The sequence below is a fragment of the Colletotrichum godetiae genome, assembly GCF_030913485.1.
Source record: "Colletotrichum godetiae strain CBS 193.32 chromosome Unknown BDP55scaffold_58, whole genome shotgun sequence".
NCBI lineage: Eukaryota > Fungi > Ascomycota > Sordariomycetes > Glomerellales > Glomerellaceae > Colletotrichum > Colletotrichum godetiae.
This window is the reverse complement of record NW_026851306.1, coordinates 213,691-233,073: the sequence shown is the minus strand read 5'-3', so window position 1 is coordinate 233,073 and position 19,383 is coordinate 213,691. Positions and strand designations below refer to the sequence as shown.

Sequence of the window (19,383 nt, the reverse complement as noted above, 5' to 3'; positions counted from 1 at the left end):
TTGGTGGGGTGCGTTATCGTTATCGGCCCTCCCCCTCCTCCCCACTAAAGCCGATGCCTCCCCGCCACTGAGACATCACCATTTAGTTGAAGCCAGGAGCACTGAGGGATCCGTGCAGCCCCGCCGCGCTTCATGCCGTTCATCAGCGGCCCCTCTGTCGGCCGGCTCCGTTTCCCCTTGGTCGGCATCTTCCACCCTGCATCATCAGAAGGTCCAGACATGCAATTCGTTGACTTTTGCACTGATTCCCATCTACTGTGGTATATCCGTATCCAGAGATGCTATGCGGCTCTTTACGCGTGAGATGCGTCAACATGTGGGCCGTCATAGGATTTAATGTTTAATCCATGGGCAGCTGATGAGTCTCTATTACTAAGGATGGAGAATGATGCACGACGACTCTCACCTGAACTCACCGAACCACACCGAGACCACGCCGAAGAGCCAGAGTTCATGATTAGATGACAGAAGGGCATCCCGGCCCTCCGTCCTCAACGGAAATGATCCGTCAACACTCCGTCGCTGACAAACCTCCTCCGTAAACCTCTGTCGTCCATCCCCAGTCGTTCATTCAAACCCCTCTACCCCAATCTACGACCATACTCCCCCGAGTCCCCATGACTTTACCCCAGAGCTTGCGGGCTGAAGAAGGGGGAAGGTTGCTCGTTGCAGGCCCCCCGCGGCTCCATCTTTGTCTATCCCAACTGCCGTCAAACTTAAACCCCCCCCGCCGTGTCAGCAGCCCGGCACCAAATCCGGAACGCCTAAGGCCGATTGACATCGCCGATAGCTTGAACCCCTCCCTTCTCCGCAGGCACAGGTAGCAGTGTAGCATTTCGGGGCGCGTTCCAGCTATGCCGGCTGAGACAAGTCTTGGCTCTTTGATGGGTGCTATGACCGAGGTAGAGTGTAGACCTTCCTTTGCCGACACGTCTGTTCTTAAGCTGTCCTATCTGCCTGCTAAGAAAATACCGTCACCATGGGATATCTGTTAGATTCGACAGCGGACGCCGATCAGAAAGCTCTCAACATGAAGTTCTTCAACGTCATCAACGGCCAGCGCCGTGGCAGCGATAACCATCACCAATGTACAGATCCCCGTACGGAGGAACAGCTATGGGATGCTCCTCTTGCCACGACGCAGGACCTTGAGGAAGCCGTCGAGGCGGCCCAAAAGGCCCTCAAGACTTGGTCCAAGACCCCGATCGAAGAGAGGGCCAACTACTTGCGCAAAATTGTGGAGATTTATACTACCCGCAAGGATGAGCTGAAAGAAATCGTCATGAGAGAAACAGGGAAATCGGTAACACCATCATCTTCATCAAAAAATCAGTTCAGGTGCAGTGATACTGATGGCATGGGGCATACAGAGTCTGATGGCCGACATTGAGATTACAAATACCTGCAATCAAACTGCTTACTACTGTATGCCTGTATCCTTCTGCTGGATTGACTCGCCCGTGCTCACAACCAGCAGCAAACGTTTACCTTGAAGATAAAGTCACTTTCGAGGACGACAACATCAAGATCGTCGCCACTCACCAGCCACTGGGCATCGTGGGGGCTATATGTCCTTGGAACTTCCCCCTCATCCTATCGAACATCAAAGTGGCATCTTCACTCATCACTGGCAACTGCATCATCGTCAAGCCTTCGCCCTTTACCCCGTACTCCGTCATGAAGTCCATCGAGCTCCTCATCGACGTCTTCCCCCCTGGTGTCGTACAGGTGGTCAACGGCGGCGTCGACCTCGGTATCGCCATGACCCTACATCCGGGTATCGCTAAGATCAGCTTCACAGGAACAATCGCCACGGGAAAGAACGTCATGGCGAGCTGCGCAAAGACCCTCAAGCGGTTGACCTTGGAACTCGCGGGCAACGACGCGGCAATCGTCACCGACGACATTGACATTGACAAGGTGGCAGGACAGGTCGCCACCGGTTGTTTCTTCAATGCAGGTCAGATGTGCGTTGCGACGAAGCGAGTCTACGTTCACGATTCGATATATGAAAGGTTCTTGGAGGCCTTCAAGAGCGCGGTTGCCGAGAAATACGTCATCACAAAAGACGCACACGCGCCCAGCTTATTCGGCCCCGTCTCGAATAAGATGCAATATGACGTTGTCAAGGATATCTATGACCATTACAAGAAGAATGGTTTCAATATGATTGCGGCGGAGCATCCTCAGGACTCAAAGGGCTTCTGGATACCCCCAACCATCGTTACAAGGCCTCCTGATGACTCTATCTTGGTCAAGGAGGAACAATTCGGTAAGTACCCCAACGCCAATTCCGAGCATCTTATTCCTCTGGCCCTCTACTGGAGCTATTCATGCTGACTGTATCCCCAGGTCCGATAGTCCCCATTCTCTCCTGGTCAGAGGAGGACGAGCTCTTCCAGCGGGTCAACCTGAGCAACGCCGGGCTCGGGGCATCAGTATACTGCCGTGACGTAGGCCGGGCCGAGAGCCTCGCCCGGAAGGTAGAGGCGGGGACAGTCGCCATCAACGTCTCCGAGATACCGCACCACGGGGGCTACTTCTCCGGCATGAAGGACAGCGGTCACGGGGGCGAGATGGGCAAACACGGTCTTCACTCGTACTGCTACACGCAAAGTCTGCAGTTTGGAAAGAGTTGATGAGTCCCATGGCCAGAGCAGACATGGAAGACCCGGATAGTCTCATTCAGTGTTACTTCCAGCGCATTAGTCGGAACTTTGTACCGATAGTCGAGCATTGTCAAGACATAGTACATATAAGTGAATCCATCACCATCACAGCACTTAAGCAGCATTCGCCCGATCCTCAAGCTCGACAAATTGCGCTGCTGTATCCCCAATGGTGTCCTCCAACGTCCTATACTGCATCCCAAGAACCTTCTCGGCCAACGACGCATCAACCCCAAACATACCCTCCGCCAGTGCCGCTTTGGCCGGGTCCCCCTTTGGTATCCGCTCCTCCCATTGCGGCAGCTTTTCCCGCAAGATATTCGCCAGTTGCTGATTAGACACGCCTCCGGGGCTCACCAGGAACCTCTTCCCGCCCGCTTCAGGCGTCGTCGCCGCCAACAAATGCGCGCGCGCGATATCCCTCACGTCGACGTACAGGTGCAGCATCTCGGGCGGGATCGGCGAGTCCGAGGTAAGGCTTGGCCTGCAGAGGCTTTGGTAGAGCATGTGGTTGCTTTCGTTGAGGTTCTGTGGGGAACTCGTAGCTGAGACGTCGTAGAGGGGTCCGTAAACGATGGGTGGGCAGATTGTCAAGAGGTCGAAGGCGGGCTTGGGTTCGGTGTCGGACATGAAGGCCCACGCTGCCTTTTCTGCAAATTTCTTGCTGGCGACGTAGGGTATCGCCGGGTGCGTTGAGGCCTCTGCGTCCTCTCTCGAGACACCGAGCCAATCGCTCTCCTTATAAATCTTGGGCGGGTTGGAGACGGATGGCTTGGTGATGTCGATCACGGCAGCCATGGAACTCGTGACGATGACCCTCTTCACGGATGGCGCCTTGCGCACCACGCCATGCAAGATCTCGGTCGTGCCCTTGACGGCCGGGTCGAGGAAGTCGGCGTTGGAGTTGCCTTTGCGGAAGTTAAAGGGCGAGGCCGTGTGGAGGACTACGTCAAAGGGCGCGCCTTCGGAGACGAGGACGGTGTCAAAGGCGCCTGGGGCGGCGATGTCGGGTACCAGGGCGAAGTCGAGCTGCGTGGAGGGATAGGAGGCGAAGGTCTTGCGGAGCTGGTCGACGGAGGACTGGGAGCGGACGACGGCGCGGACGGAATGGCCCGCTGCGAGGAACTGGACGAGGATGTGTTGGGCTATAAAGCCATTTGCGCCGGTTAGGAGGACGCGGAGAGGCATCTTTGGGGAGGGTTTGCTGGGGCGATGGTTTCTTTATTCTGAATTTTCGACTTCCAGCAGAGGGCAATGGATAGCTGATCAGGGCCAGGAACGTTGAGCTTCATACTGAACTTCTTTATAATACCACTCGCAGTGCTGCCGGAACAGTTCCGACCCCTCCGATGACATGTGGAAACATGCTATCACAGCAAGCATAGCTCCATGACTCGCAGCAGCTTTACACCTGTCTCCCCTCTTAACCTCCTAAGGTCACCAAAACCTCGTACAAAAAGTGACCGAGCAGCGAGGAGCTTTCCGCCCGAAAGCAAGATTTTGCTCTCAGGGCACTCGTCTGCCGGTACTTGTTACCACTTGAAGAATATGCCGCGGGACGGATAGGCTCGTCGGAGGGACGGCCTTTATTAGACTTTTCTCAATAGGTGCGATTGCAACTTTGACTGGGGGTTTAGGCGTAGATAGGGCACAGCAGTGGCAGCACACGGTAAACAGAACCTCTCCGAAGACCGCGCCGGTGGGAGGGGTAATGGGCACAAGAGACAAGCTGAGATAATGCAGTGCTCCGTGAGCTTCACCCGTCTACGGTGGTTGACGAAGGAACGCATCTTCCGAATTCAATGCCGGTCTTTTAGAGTTTCAAGGAACCGAAGCCATCGGCTGTGGAAAGGCTTGCCGTAATTGGGAACGAACAGCACATATCTTACTCGCCAATGGCCTTATGGCAACGTCCTATGTGATTAGTATTCAGGGTGGGTGACATAATTGCGTAAGTGCGCACTTCGTTCTAGATAGGCCCAGCCACGCTTGATCAGCACCACACAGGAGCCAAAATACATCCGGCCGGCATTCTAACAACTCGGAGCTTATTTATACGAATACATGAGGCAAAGGAGCCCGGGAGTCTGGAGGAAGTTTCCGATCGCCCCTGCTCGTCGGACGGAACCCCCACGTTCCCTACCAACCCTACAAACGTGCCCCCGTACCTCCCGCCTCCGCACCCGGCCGATATGCGAACAACCCCAAAACCAACCAGCCAATCCCGGCTGCGACCCTAAAAACCTGCCCCGGAAAGCTCCACTTTGTCGGCCCCGCCGCTCGCGTCCATAAGCGCCAAAAAAAATCACAGAAACGGAAATCCTGCATGAATTCTCAAAAAACATTGACCAGCCTGGGGGTCGAACCCAGAATCTCCTGATAACAATTTCATCGTAGTCAGACGCCTTGCCATTGGGCCAACCGGCCTAATTTGGTTAAATCCCGAAGTGGATGTTGGCGATCTTCACGGAAGTTGCAAAATATTCTTCTCTTCTGGATGTTGACCCCCGATCAGCAACAACCCTTCGTACCAAGGGGCATCAAGGCAAGCGCAACTGCCACATACGAGGAGTGGTCATTGCATTGACATATATCTCTAGTGGCTGCTGTTTTTGAGATAACCCAGGTTATGGTGAGCACAAGGGCGCTCTAGCAACCAACGGTTAGGCTCCATGCACTACCTTAGGTTGGCCAAAGGTACCTTAGATGCATGTGCGGAGTGACGAGACGACGACGAGAACGATAAGGCTAATCCGCTACTGAATTTCCATTGCTTCTCGTGAGATATTTATCCGCAAGACCATGGTGGAATTATCTTGTTCTGCCCTACCGCAAAGCTTTCTGTCAAAATGCTCAGGCGCGACCCGGAGGCTGCAGGCTTTAGAGATCAGTCCTAGATCCGCTGGAGCGCCGGCAATACCTGGCTAAGAGATTATACCAAAGAAGTTCTGGAGGTCGGCTCCAGAATCTAGCGAACTAAGATGTCCAAACTTGTGGACGTATGTTCCTGAAGGCATTCCATGAATCAGCCTTGTCTGTAGGTGTAAGTAACTAGACACTAGCTCAGAGGTCGGCGTACTGCTAGTCACGCGCTGATATTTCAACTCGCACCTGATGATCCGGCTCCTTGTTTTTCTTTGTCTTGGATGATATGTTTATCTTTGAATACTGATTGAGGAATGCCTATTGAAGGCTTTCAGCGGCACACAGCAGAGGAGCTTGTCTCCTAGGTACTGGTCTGTTTTCTCATGGGGGTACGCCTACTTTTCACTCACTACCTAGACTAGATCCTCTCCCTTTCTCACTTGGGGTACTTTGAGCTTCCTACGTTGTCGTATACTGTCTCTCGCGAAGCTGCCGGTATACGTTTCAGCAAAACTATGTGCGCCTTCTGATCACGTCAGTGCTTCTAGTCTTACGAGGGCGGTTGACCTGAGCGATAGATCCCGTCGCTGGATTATGCTTTATAGTCTGGTTAAAGTTACTCGAATTTCCAATAGCATCCAAGATCACTTTAAGCCTTGCGGTGGCCAGCTTCAACCATAACATTATCTGCCAATGTACCGAAGGACTCTGGCATTATTGAATTGATCACACCCTTGGTCACATATGTGTTGCTGTCAGGCTTCTGTCCCTGGTTAAAAAGCTGACGCAATGGACTGGTTGCTAACCCTCTTCTATTCCAGGTTTCTCTCAGGCTTTATCGAAATGAGCTACCAACGCAGCAGTACTGAAAGCTATAAACGTACTTACCCATCCCATGTTTCGGCATCAAGAATCGAAAGAAGGAAGAGCATACCTGCTGGTATGACCAGGTCGCATTGCCTTCGGATGCAAAATGTCGCCGCTCACAGCATCGTCTCTACATCTCTTCGTTTGCGTCGAATGCGAAGACGAATTGCTACTTACTACTTCTTGACATACCATTATATAATAACTGAGACGTCTTCAGCTGGAGGCAAGGCTAATTAGTCTTAGACTTCCGGCATGTAATTGTGTCTGGGTGCATGTCTAAATTCATTTTTGTCGACGTTGCTGTTACCACTGTTCTACTTCTCCCCAATCCTTGACTTCGTAGCGACTTTCTCATTTGGGTTTCTCTGAGTTCTATCTTCGGCAGACTTGTTGCCGTAAAGTAGGATTTGCGCTGCTAGTTATCTACTCTCTGTAGAAGTGGTAAGAAAACCACGAATGTTGCACCTGGAGAAGCAGTTTCACAAAAGAGTCATGCAACATTAGCGAGGAAATGGTTCGCTGTGGTTGGCTCAAGCTCCCTTGGTAATGTAGATCGTCATGCTATTGATCTATATAAGTTTATGACTTAGTCATGTCATTTGACAGCTACGCTGCGAATTGCACCTGTTTGAGGCTGTAAGTAGCTGGGGTGGTGGGGCTCACAATCAATCTGCGCCAGCGATCATGACTTCGCCATAGCTATAAACGGCTATTTCGGTATCTAAAGAGCGCCCCATGCTCGGAGACTAGAAGCCTTTAACTCTGTATAAAAGTCAAGTTGTCAAACCTCATGATTGTCAACAGTTCATCCCACCGGCTCACTCTTTTACACTTTTACCAAGCCAAAGCAAAACGTTATCTACACTTCACACTTCCAAACCTCCAAACTCAAGCACTTCAAGGTGAGTTGATCCCTGCCGTAACTACACATGACTAGAAACTAAGATTCATTGAAATTTAGATGGCTCGCTTTATCTTCGCTGTGGCTGCCCTTTGCGCTGCGGCGGCCCAAGCTCACCCCCAAGCTCGAGGCAACTGCGGGTTCACGTTCACCGCTTCTGGAGGAGGCCAAGCTGGCGGATGTGTTGGTGCTGGTGACACTGGAGGTGTCTCGATCCCCGAGGGACCTTATGTCCAGTTCGCCATTGGCAGAGACTGTGAAGTCAGCGTCACCAACGGCCCTTTCGAGGGGTTGTCTGTTCAGTCTACGGGAGCGTGCTAAGCAACCGAGCCTAAACTCTTCGACTCCGAGCTCGTTCGCGTTAGTTTGATGATGGGGGATTTTCTGATGTGTTGCAATAAAATTTGTTGGGACGGACATGGTAGGCTTGATATTTGAATGCTACCTTTGTACAGTATCAGCGAGTTACTACGCGGGTTTTGCTCCTATGAATGATATCCAGTTCACGAAGCTTGATGGACCCGGCTACGGAGACTAAAGGGGATGAATTCTGGTTATGCATTTAATTTCCAAATTCCTGCCTCGCCATGTTGTACTGATCATCGAATTCCCGAGAATACGTCACTGACCAGTCCAAGATTTATCACTAACCTCCTTAGTAGACTATAGACACGTCCTGTTGTTTGACTCTTTCATGATTTATCAGTTATCTAATCTTGACACGTAAGCGTATAAAAAAAAAAGCTCACCTTTTGCAAACATATCTGTACTCAATCACCCTTTAATAGTACATACTAGATTAAGTTGACCCTCTACTAGGACTTTTTACCCCGCACAGAACTTTTGTTGGAAAAGGCCCCCCTATGGGCCTCCCAGCCGCACCACCAGCCAAATCCATTGTGTGGCGTAGACACATCCTGAGGTACCTATGGGATGAGATACTTCCACGGAGCCAAATCACCAACTCTTTGTGGAGTAACCGACGGATAATCCAACAGTCCTTTAGAGCAGATGTTAGATCGAGAGAGAAGACGGTCATGCCAGGGTAGCTACCGTACATTATCTCCAACAATCACAAGCCATTTCTCCTGGCGTCCATACGTCAACGGCGATATTGTCTGCCCATTATAGATTGGCCATAGAAGGAGACAGGACTACCCTCAAGTTGCTTGCAGTAACGCTCGTAGATTAGACCGTCTTTTGCAGGTGGCCCAGAATTGAATCAAATTGGTATGTGTTACTTGATTGCTTATGACTTATGGAGCACCTCACTAGTCAACCACCTCGGCATTGAAGTTATGATTACATATCATCTCGTTTCAAGATTCTATTCTTCAGCGGACCTCATTGAAAGAGACTACCTAAGTATGTATGGATACTTATGTGGAAACGACCAATTCTCTCCTCTGGATGAGGGAGCTTGCAAAAACTTCTGGTTTCTATGCCATCGCCTAGCAAAAGGTTTTTCCACGTAACCGATAAACAATGGGCTACTTTCTTTCCCTAAGAGACCCGCTTGAGCACAAGAGACGTGCCTACACTGGGCCCGCCCCTGAGATCCATTCTCGACACGGATCAGGTCGCAGGCTGCGGATACCCAGGGTGCTAACACCAAACCCAACTGATGCGACATCTGGGCCGTCCCCGAGAAAGCCAACCGAAGAAGGAAATTGCGGCTTCTGACGTAAAGAATCTTGGGGCCAACATCGTCACGCGTAGGAGACTTGTTGGGCTACGAATGTCCAGTCCTCTGCTGTTCTTGACAGTGGGTCGGGGCCCCGAGAGTTAGGTAAAGGATTTGAGGACAGGGACATGGTCCTGAAAGTGTAGAGATAAGGGGATTCCGTTCCTATGCAACACTCCTTTCACTTGGCAGCTTAAGGACAAGAGGAAAGCCTTGGATCGGATCTTCAAAGAGGTGACAACTCCACTCGCATGTCTGCTTTCTTCCAGTGTTCGAAGAGACAGGGATACCCGGTAACGACTAACACGGGAAGAAATCTTAGTAGATGCATCCGTTCCGCGGCTGCAGCCAAAACCATATAGTAAGTAATTCCCACACTCGCGCCGGATGGAGGAACTATTTTTCTCTAAAGACATGCGCCGCCAGGGAGCAGAGCACGTTGCTCGATCGTTCATCGCAGAGGTCCCGCCTTTCAGGTCAACCGTCAAACGTTCAAGGATCCTTGTGGGGTTCGGGGTCTGGTAGGCGAGAAACTCTGCTCTCAGAGCGACCCTAGCATGGGCATGGCTTGTCGCTCTTCCTGAATTCCACAGAAACCAGACGAAAGCCATTATTTCCGATGTTTATCCCCTGAGAGGTTGACAGGCGTCATGTGGAGAAGGCCACCAACGGGGAGGACCACGATTCATTCGCGAACGATCTGGGGACACGAACGGTTCATGGTGGCACGATAGGACTTTCGGGCTGTTACGATCGAGAACCTCTTCAGAGGCATTCCCTTGCTTCAACGTGGCCAGCTAGGTTAGTGACTCGCCAGTTCGCCAGGTCCCTTCAAGACTGCCGCTCCATCCAACTACGGGACAGGCAACACTGTGCCCGCTGTCGAAGTCACGTCGCAGATAAAACAGGCCCACCGGAGGGACTTGACAGCGTTACATTAATTCTTTGGAGGTATTATTCGTATTCCTTGGCTCATTTAGATCTGCGCTTTCCGCACGCCGCCACGCCGCTATCACGAAACCCCCCCCCCCCCCCCCCCCCCCCAAAAAAACCTCCGTTTCACACCTCGACGCGCCGCGGCACTTAGCTTAGTTGCCCGGGTACCATCTGCTGAGGATAGAAGTCACATTTGCCGGCCGGCTAAGGTGAGCACAGTGACCGCTAGGCTCGGTCTCCGTCTTGGAGCCGGCGGGCAGGACGGCGGACATGCCCTGCTGGTAGCTGAGAGGCAGGGCGTTGTCAAGAGTGGCATAGAGGTAGGCGCAGTCGATACCGTTGCTCCAGGGCTCATAGCCGGAGGCGTTGGTGAAGGCGCCGAGGGCGGTCCAGGTCATCTCGGACGCCCACTTCTCTTGCTCAGAGGCGGGAAGGTCGTTGAAGCCAACCTCGGGGAGAAGAGTGGCGTTGCCGACAACACGGTCCCCCTATATTGCATGTTAGTATCACTGCCGCTTCGTAACCGACAAAAATTGGTGGTTGGGTTACATACCTCGACAATCATCCAAGGAAGAGGCTCGCCTCCGAGAAGGTCGAGCAAGCTGGAGCCCTTGGGAAGCATGAAGGCACTGGCGTAAACGATGCTTACAACACCTCCAGATGCACCAGCAGCGGAGCGAGTGGCAACGTCGTAGCCCTCCACAGCGTTGCTGGCAACAACACCACCGTAGGAGTGGGAGTAGATGACAATCTCCTTACCATCGGCAACAAGCTTATCCAGCTCGGTACGCACGGCGGCAACATCATCGGAGAGGGTCGCCAGGGGCGTGGTGGTACCGCCGACGGTGGGGAGAGCCACGATGGAGGCGTTGAAGTCGGAGCCGGCCAATTCGGTAGCAAAGGGCTGGAAGGCCGAAGGCAGCTGCCAAGCGCCGGGGACAATAAGAACTGAGGGCTTCATCTTGTGTTGGGAATGTGACGTGACAACTGGAGAACCACGAGAGGTGCGATCTTGGATCTGTCAGAGATTGACGAGATGAGGATATGAGCAGAGATGGGAGAGGGATGCGTGTGGGCTTTGATCGAGGTGGACTCTAAAAAGGAATGTATAGCCTGCCTGGTAGCAACAGCAAGAGAGGCAAATGATGAACAGAGGCAGATGGCCTTTCTAAAGTACTACTCCGTATCTGCTATAGATATCAAGGCATGAATATACATCCTCAGCAAGCAATATCCCCGAAATGACGGCGGCCGAAAGCGATGAACGACGCGTGACAGCGGGATGGGCACCGGGTAGACCGTCGGATATTGCCACGAGGTCTTCAGTTCTTCAGGTCCGCTAGGGAGGTTTACGCGGTCCTCCGAAGTTATCCACAAACGGCCCAACATTGGCGGTGGGTTACTCCAGTTGTGAAAAGGGGTCGAAGAGGGGGCAACTCGAGGGGGTCATGACGGAACAGGTTGTGGCGTAAGTGAAAAGCCCGTCCGATCGAGCGGAGTCGAAAAGACGAGAGGGGCTCGGTACCTTACTACGTATAGTTTGAAGAATGCTTGTGGCAGGATCTGTTCTTCGGTAGCATGTGCTGCGCCGTCGTTCTGCATTGTTCAGCATTTCTTTTGACGTTCAGGCATCTCGCTAAGTAGTTTGCTTTAGTTTCCGAGGTCTTTTGCAACCATCTTCTCCATGTGACCTCGGCAGTCGAGGATTCGGGAGCTCGAGGCAGGCTTCGTATTATATCTCCCGACGATTTCAGCCTGCCCCTCATACCCAAAGAAAGGGAATCCTTCGTGTCAATATTCCACTGGGTATTTGTCGATAATGACGCACAGGAAGCAATCGTGGTCCACCGTGAGAAATCGAGTACGCTACAGATTACAGGGTTGCTGACTCAAAGCGGCCCCCATCCGCGTCTTCAACAGCGCTCTTCCGGTACCTGCGCAGAGGCCACAATTGCCGTGGTTTTGGCGATGATCTGTCGATGCTAACCCTGTGCCTGCATGGATGTGCCCGGACGTCAAGGGGCATGGCAGGCGGGCCCTAGTTGCTAGAGGCGGGTCTAGAAGAGGGGATTCCTCTCGAACTAGTCGACTAGCGCTGGATCAGTTCCAACGGTTTCTCGAATTTGGATGCAAGACCCCAGAACGAGAGCCGTGCGCCGGAAGCATTCTCCCTAATCCGAGTCTATCGGACGTTGGCAACAACTCTTCCTAGTATTAGTAGCGTGATGCGGGCCGGCTTGTGTGGGCTTAAGACGGAGGAAGAAGAAAGACGAGACTAGGACTAAAACAAATTATACTCCTAGCCTCCTTACGACATCCCACCCTGTTCAGAGTCCACAGATGTCTGGACAGCCCTCATGGGTTTCCTCCTCGAAACTGACATAGATTGACAAACCCGACAACTCCTCGGGACTTGGCCGGGGGGGCTCGCTCCCCTTTTCTTCGCTTCTTCCGGTTGCAGTTCCACACATTGTCTCTTTCTGGCCCCTACCCAAGGTAGCAGTTGCAATGGGGGCAGATTGACTTGTCAAACATGACATGTCAAAACAGAAGTGATTGACAGTTTGGGAATGCAACAGTGGTTCGGGCAAAACGAACGGGTCCAAGAGTCCGAAACCCGCGGCCGTGATAGACGATGATGGGGTCGTCGCACGTGTTTTTGCTTTTTTCCTCTTGCTAGATTTTGTGTAAGCAAATCCCGCGGCAAGGAAGGCATCTGGCGTTTCCTCAAAGATTGTTCGCAATAAAATGATTCCCCATCCCCACGTGGTGCGGCCTGTGTAATCGCCCCCCCTTGCGTCCGTTTACTCGGTAACCCCCTCCACTCACCATCGACAACGACCCGTTTCCTACAGACCGCTGTTCAACGAAAGCCCGTGTGGCCATCAAGCCACCAGTCATGGCAGCCACTATGGCGACATACCCGTACGACGATCCGACTATCGATCAACCCCAGAGAGACTATCTGAAGAAGCTGGCCGACTTCGCTGAAGATCAAACCCTCTCCGAGGATCTCCGTCCATACGTCCGAGGGATTACCATCGCCTTTACCGTCTTTGCTGCATTTGTGGTTGGCTTGAGGTTCACGGCTCGTCACCTTCAGGGTGCGAGGTACCTGAAAGATGATTACACGATGTTGTTTGCACTGGTGTTGTTGATTGGGAACATGGTCATGAACCTGATCTGTAAGTGGTGTTGAAAGCCATGGGCACGAGACCTTGCTGACAGTTGCATCAAGTGGTTGATGCTGGTATTGGACTACATTCGGGCCGTCTGACACTAGAGCAGCTGCAGTTTCTCGACAAGGTACGCATTCACATCTCCTAGCACTCATCAAGTTACTTCTCTGGTCGTGAGGACTCAGCTAACATCATCTCTGCAGACCATGATCGGTGCCGAGATTCTGTACGTCAACGGAGTCAACGTGTACAAAGTAGCACTACTGTTACTATACCTGCGAATTTTCCCAATGCGAGAGGTACGCAAGGGAGCATGGATATGCGGCAGCTTGACGTCGCTTTGGACGCTTGCCTGCGTCGTCGCCGCCTCCATCCAGTGTCTGCCCCTGAACACCCTTTGGGAACCGTGGAAGCCGGGTACTTGCATCAACCTGTTCTTAACACAACTTGCTATCGCCGTTCCGAGCATCATTGTCGACATTGCGATTCTCTATCTTCCGATTCCCCACGTTTTGAAACTACAAATGAACAAGGCTCAACGAATCTTGGTTCTCTTCACCTTCTTGCTTGGAAGCTATGTTGTGTTCTGTAGTGTCTACCGCTTCAGAATTTTCTTGCTATACACGAAAAATGATGTTCCTTGTAAGTCTGGCCTGTAAAAAGCTTCCGAATGCGCTCGTGCTAACATGGCGATGAAAGACTCATTGGCTCAAGGTCTGGCATGGAACATCATTGAGATTAGCAGTGGCATCGTGTCCGCCTGCTTGCCGACTCTTGTAGGTTTAATTACAGCGATATTGATGACATTGTGGCTAACTTGAATCGCAGGGTCCCATCGTACGTGTGCTATGGAAGGGTCTACTCGACTCCGCTCAACGAAGTGGTTTGGACAGGTACGCCCCGTCCTCCTCCAACAAGAAGTCAACGGGACGGTCAGCAGGCATGACCATCGGCGGTGGTCGATCCGGGAATGCCTCCCACGCCAGAGACGGCTCAAAAGACTGGTCCAAGCTTCCCGAAGCCAATGCCAAACCAAACTTCCGGGAGGAGTCCAAGTACGGCATCGGCCTCCGGACCATGGGTGGAGGCGACGACGACCGTAGCTCCCGAAGCTCAAACGACGTCGAGCTGATGCCCCAGAGCACAGTCAGCGTAACCGTACGGAGTCCGGCTAGGGACAGTTTCCCCGAACATGAAGCGGGTATGAGTGCGAGGGAGCACTACCACGGGAAGAAGATCTCGAAAGAGAGCAATTCGGGGTATCCCCACTCGGACAACAGGATATGGCAGCATCGTGAGGTGGAGATAACGACGGAGCCGGTAGAACCGGAGTCGGTCTTGCCTGATTTTAACAGGAAAAGGAAGTCGGGGATATAACGAGACGGACGCTGGCGGAATACCCATATAAATATATATCCTTTGTGAATAACCTGTAATATTACTTAGTATAATTATGCTGATGGAGCAAAATCTTCAAAATTCTTAGACGAAGGCCCTGACCCAAGATTGAACGTTCAACACGATTTGATTGCGGGTATCCCATGAGCAAGTAACCAGGAGGGTTGTTCACTTTGCACGCAATCTCGAGAGATGCTTCTATGAGAAACTGCTCTATTGCCCTGGGCATAGAAATCTATTCATGTAGAACGCTGCAACGATAGATTGATATGAATCTATCTAAGCCTGCCTAAGACGACTCGGCCTGCTCTTGTTCTCTCGCCTTCTTCAAATCCTCTGGCCCATAGAGGTTTCTCACAGCGAATATCAGCCCAGCTGCGAGCGCAATCATCAACACCCAGATTGCGTAACCGCCTAGAGCCTGAGTCCTAGCACCAATGGCAAACAGACTTGTGAACGAGGCCGGAGAAAAAGCCCTGATTACGCTCGCTCCGGTGAGCGCCAAAGCATTGAGCGTTCCCAGAACTCGAGGGCTAGGCGAGATGTCGTTCAATGATAGTTGTATTGCAGTAAAGCTCATGCTCACTCCGCTGCCGATGGTCAAAGCAATGGGCATGAAGACCCAGAAGAACGTCACCCAGGCCGGGTTGTGTACGCCGAGCTTCAGGACGACGTTTCCAAGAGGACAGACGAGGAAGAACCAAGGATAAGCGTAGGCGCATGCACGCAGCACGCCGTTGGTTCCTATGCGATGCTGCAGCGGCGGGAAGATGATGAGGAGCCATGACACTTGGGCGATGCCGTTGACGGACATCATGACGGAGATTTGCAGAGGGGTGAAGCCATAACCGCCAAGCTCAACTGGGGTGAACCAGAAGACAGGAACTACGGCCGTGTAGGACAATGCAAGAAGCATGAGGTAGCCGTATGCGAAGAGGACATTGGAGGCGCCTGGTGATTTGACGATTCCTTTGATAGAGCTTTTGTCCTTCTTGAGCGGTGCCGCTGCGTCGTCGTTGCTGCTGTGCTTCTCCTTGACCAGTGTTTCCTCGACAAACAGTATGCTAGTGATTGTCGCCGTCAAGCCAATGAAGCCAACGCAGAAGCTGGATAGTGCGTAAGGATAGTCGAAGAAGAACTGGGCTGTAAAGACGCTCGGATACTGATGGGCCGGATCGGCAAGGGCTCCGCCGAGAAGAGGCCCGAAGAAGATGCCAAGGTTGCCGCTCAGAGCGAACCAGCTGAACGCTCTAGCTTGCGTCTTCTGGGTGACGTGCTCGGCGATCATGGTGCGCATCGTGACGAGGGATCCGCCAAAGACGCCTGCTAGGCATCGGAAGAGGATCATCTGCGGGATGGTCTGTGCCATGCCGAAGATGGACGTGGCGATGGTAACACCGCAGAGTGAGAAGACAAGAACTGGCTTACGGCCGATTCTATCAGAGAGTCTACCCCAGAAGATCATGACAACGGCCTGAGTCAGGGAAAAGAGGGACTCAATGAGGCCGCTGTAGAAACCGACGTCCGCCTTGGCGAGGTGGCCGTTCTCTTCGGCCATCTGACTGATGTAAGGAAAGATGCAGAAGAATGCCATGGGCTCCACGAGTCGAGCGTAGCAAAGCCAAAAGACTTGCCATACCGGCAATGGCTTATCATCCTCGTCCGGTGTGTCATTCTGTTGGGATGGCTCATTGAGTGTCGTGGCCTTGGAGACATCAGGATCGGCAGTCGGAGCGATATCGCCGGCAATGAGCAACGGAGTTGTCTCCGTTGCGTCGCTGCTGAAGGTGTCGCCAGTTGCCGGCTTCTGGTTTGGCGCCATCTTGACGGCGTGGGAATGTGCGGCTGTATTTGTATGAACAATACAATTACAAGATGAAAGTTCCCGGCTTGGTCGGCTCTTTATGAGAGCGTGTATTCCAGGCACATGCGACGTGACGAAGCCGCTTGCTAGGTAATTAACTGAGAGTAGGTAAGCAAAGTGAAACGAAACGCAATTGACATTCTTAAAGGCGCGTCACCTCGGTCTTATGTCAGACCGCCGCAATTCGCAGCCTGCCTAATTGGGTTAGTCTGGCCAAAGTACCGTCTCAACTCTCAACAAACAAATCAATGGCCGGATTTAAGCATAAATAATTAATTGTGCTTTTTATGTAGCACAATTGCATTTGTACAATGAGACACAAACTCAATCGCTTGAGATAAAAAAGACTGAACAGCTCGGCTGTTTAACCAGGCATTTCATCCGCTACATCCTCGAGATAACTTACTTCTCTGCGTGAGTACATAAGGCTGTGGGAGCTTCGAAGTCCAGATTGCCGCCTTTCGCTGAATGGCTACGTTACACTTGAAGTATTGCCTGTCTCTACATATGCCCGGCAATTTAAGCCGCTAAACCAAATCGTCTTGTATGTTTCATTTACAGATCTTCGATCTACACCTGCGTACCTCCATCAAGTAACACGGCCAAATCCTCTGCCTTTGCGATGTTCATAAGACATTCATTGCACGCTCTTGACTTCTAGTCTCTAGAACGTCTCTCAACCTTTCTGGCTCACAGGTTGAGTGGCCACGACCTCTTCCCCTTTGCCCGTGTACTGGGGAGCCGGACCATCACCATCGGGTCTATCGGAGTCAGATCCGATGACTGAAGAGCCTTCCCCGGCTGCTCCTTCGGTTGCAAGCCTCATCTCCAGATCAGGGTGCTTGTGCTTCCATCTCTTCATGTACCAAGTGCCGAACATGAGGAAACCCCACATTGCAACTTCGAACACTGTAGCTGCGGGATATCCGTGGGGATAGCGTGGTGCTTCTACAGTTGGGAAAGTGAAGAGAGGGATCCAAATTTGTCCACAGAATCCGAGAGTCATCATTGAAGAGATGATGAGTCCTCTTTCACCATAGTTTTCTTTGAGCGTGGAGTTCAACCAGGAATACTGATGGGCTTTTGTTAGCTTAGTGAGTCTATCGCAGCACCGAGGGTGATATACCAAGATCGGAGATGCCATTCCAGAAAACCCTCCGAAATAGAATGCGAGGAACTTGAGAATGTCGGGGACATTCCATATCGACAGGACAATACATGAGAATAGGACAAATGACTGTGAGATATTAGCCCAATTGCCCACGCCGGCTTGGCTCAAAGATACACTAACAGCTTGAAAAGACCAAAGTCCTCTAAGACTCAAGCAGCCCGCCAACGTAGTTCCAAGCCACGAAGATAGTGCGCGTAGAAGGTCGATGAAAGTCGGCAAGATGTTCACCAACTCAACAGAGTAGCCAGCTGCCTTTAGCCACAAAGCCATATAACCTGTCCAGTAATGTGCCTGGCACAGAAAGCTGCGTTGTGTCAGACTGAGATTTCACTTCGAATATTTTCCAGTGTACTCACATGTAGCAGGGAACGCAAATCCACCACATTGGTCTTGAGAGCGTATACTTGAACGTCTTCCATGTAATACCTTCTTGCTCGACCGTCGGCATTCGCTTAACAGCAAGGGCATGCTCCTCCGCGGAGAAGTACCACCTCTTGGGAGAGGTGGGCAGACCAGGCCAGAACGCAAAACCTAAGAAGGATATGGGCAAGGTGATGATCCCTTGAACGATGAAGAGCCATCGCCAACCTGCGCGCCCAAAGACGCCATTGAGGTTTCGATACGCAGCAGCTTGTAGGTAACCGGAGAACATAGAGCCTAGGGAATTGCCCATAAACCACACTCCAGCTCGCTTGAAGAGCTCCTCGTTCTTGAACCAGCTGCCCACTATTTTCGGTCAGTCTCTCCGCGTATTTGTGGAATGGATTGCAGCAGGTATTCTTACAAATGAGATGAGTGCCGCCGAATGAGGAAGCTTCGAGAAAGCCTGTGACAGCGCGGAGGATGTACAAATGCCAACTATGCTTAATTGTAGACTGAGAAAAGGCAATGACTGCCCAGATAATCTGGAGGGAAGGTAGTAAGAAAGGCGCTCTGTATTATAGTCTCTTAATCAGCAACTTGCTACATGATCTGGGTTGGTGTCGAATTATCAGACATACATTTTCGCCTTGGTTTGTAGAGTCATGAGCGGAATCTGTCCAATGACGTATGCGGTATTGTCTAAAGAGGTCAGCAGTGCAGGTCGTTGGGTGTCTGAATAGTTACTTACAAGCAACGACATAGTAATTCAGCTCGTTGCCATGAGAATCAAGATCCTCACGCATGCCTGAGACATAGGCGTTGGTGACATTTTGTTGCCCAAGGAACTGCTGGCGGTTAGCTCTCATGAATCCAGGAGTAAGCGTGCGTAAGGCCTCCATACTCTGCAAAAGACTAAGAGTGATAAGACCATGAGTTAGACGTGCTCAGAATTGACCGACTGAGAGCAATATAACTTACAAGACAGACTCCCAAACACCAAAATGGCGAGATCGAGTTTCCGCAACAGCTTCCGCTCTTCTGCAGGATAGTGGGAGGCTGTTCAACGATCGTGAGTGACTGCCTTGTGTAAGATGCAATGTCGTCGAATACTCACGGTACCAGTCAAATACTGATAAAACCACCGCCCCTATCTTGTTTTTCTTCACTGCTTGAGCGAAAGACCCCATTCTCAGCAGACTTTACCGGATTCTCGTTTGCGATGTACGTGCAGACGCCAAAGTCGGCACTTCGCTGTCGGTAGTGGTTTACATATATTATCACCAGATGGAAAAGTCCTCGCCCCCTGTCTATGTTCCTTTCTCTGTCTTGATATTATGTCAAAGTGTTAGCAAATGCTTGCCACCCACAAGACGTGCTTCTACTGTAGTCTGTAAGCACCTGTGGCACCCAGCCGCCGCGGCCTGTTGCCCGCGATAAGCTCAACTCTCACGCCAGGTAGTACAACACCCGCCGAGACCCGACT

At 51.8% G+C, this 19,383-nt stretch overlaps 6 protein-coding genes and 1 non-coding gene across 7 annotated transcripts; 2 read left to right on the top strand and 5 right to left on the bottom strand.

Annotated features, from left to right (window-relative positions):
• Positions 1 to 1,030: 1,030 nt before the first annotated feature.
• Positions 1,031 to 2,639, top strand: BDP55DRAFT_562461 (aldehyde dehydrogenase; the record flags this gene model as incomplete). Its single annotated transcript, XM_060570155.1, has 4 exons — positions 1,031 to 1,303; positions 1,371 to 1,425; positions 1,478 to 2,272; positions 2,353 to 2,639. 4 exons carry the CDS (start codon positions 1,031 to 1,033, stop codon positions 2,637 to 2,639), a joined length of 1,410 nt encoding a protein of 469 aa, XP_060424436.1.
• Positions 2,563 to 3,990, bottom strand: BDP55DRAFT_336861 (NAD dependent epimerase/dehydratase). The gene has a single exon (XM_060566887.1). It carries the CDS (start codon positions 3,855 to 3,857, stop codon positions 2,784 to 2,786), a length of 1,074 nt encoding a protein of 357 aa, XP_060424435.1. The 5' UTR covers positions 3,858 to 3,990; the 3' UTR covers positions 2,563 to 2,783.
• Positions 3,991 to 5,014: 1,024 nt separating this feature from the next.
• Positions 5,015 to 5,096, bottom strand: BDP55DRAFT_t303. Its single transcript has one exon. It is a non-coding gene; the product is annotated as a tRNA-Arg (tRNA).
• A 4,981-nt stretch (positions 5,097 to 10,077) lies between these two features.
• On the bottom strand, positions 10,078 to 10,886 carry BDP55DRAFT_562531 (Alpha/beta hydrolase fold-1; the record flags this gene model as incomplete). Its single annotated transcript, XM_060570161.1, has 2 exons — positions 10,078 to 10,413; positions 10,479 to 10,886. The coding sequence occupies 2 exons, from the start codon at positions 10,884 to 10,886 to the stop codon at positions 10,078 to 10,080; spliced, it is 744 nt and encodes a 247-aa protein (XP_060424434.1).
• A 1,938-nt stretch (positions 10,887 to 12,824) lies between these two features.
• BDP55DRAFT_562590 (uncharacterized protein) lies at positions 12,825 to 14,481 on the top strand (the record flags this gene model as incomplete). Its single annotated transcript, XM_060570168.1, has 5 exons — positions 12,825 to 13,110; positions 13,164 to 13,231; positions 13,308 to 13,746; positions 13,804 to 13,880; positions 13,933 to 14,481. The coding sequence occupies 5 exons, from the start codon at positions 12,825 to 12,827 to the stop codon at positions 14,479 to 14,481; spliced, it is 1,419 nt and encodes a 472-aa protein (XP_060424433.1).
• Positions 14,482 to 14,791: 310 nt separating this feature from the next.
• On the bottom strand, positions 14,792 to 16,324 carry BDP55DRAFT_562490 (major facilitator superfamily transporter; the record flags this gene model as incomplete). Its single annotated transcript, XM_060570158.1, has 1 exon — positions 14,792 to 16,324. One exon carries the CDS (start codon positions 16,322 to 16,324, stop codon positions 14,792 to 14,794), a length of 1,533 nt encoding a protein of 510 aa, XP_060424432.1.
• A 614-nt stretch (positions 16,325 to 16,938) lies between these two features.
• Positions 16,939 to 19,087, bottom strand: BDP55DRAFT_591912 (major facilitator superfamily transporter; the record flags this gene model as incomplete). Its single annotated transcript, XM_060570934.1, has 9 exons — positions 16,939 to 17,603; positions 17,658 to 17,841; positions 17,894 to 18,263; positions 18,322 to 18,470; positions 18,539 to 18,599; positions 18,649 to 18,745; positions 18,802 to 18,812; positions 18,879 to 18,956; positions 19,015 to 19,087. The coding sequence occupies 9 exons, from the start codon at positions 19,085 to 19,087 to the stop codon at positions 17,043 to 17,045; spliced, it is 1,584 nt and encodes a 527-aa protein (XP_060424431.1). The 3' UTR covers positions 16,939 to 17,042.
• Positions 19,088 to 19,383: the final 296 nt, after the last annotated feature.

Bases quoted from the DNA above. Each gene is read 5' to 3' on its own strand.
- BDP55DRAFT_336861 (XM_060566887.1), bottom strand. From the start codon at position 3,857: ATGCCTCTCCGCGTCCTCCTAACCGGCGCAAATGGCTTTATAGCCCAA.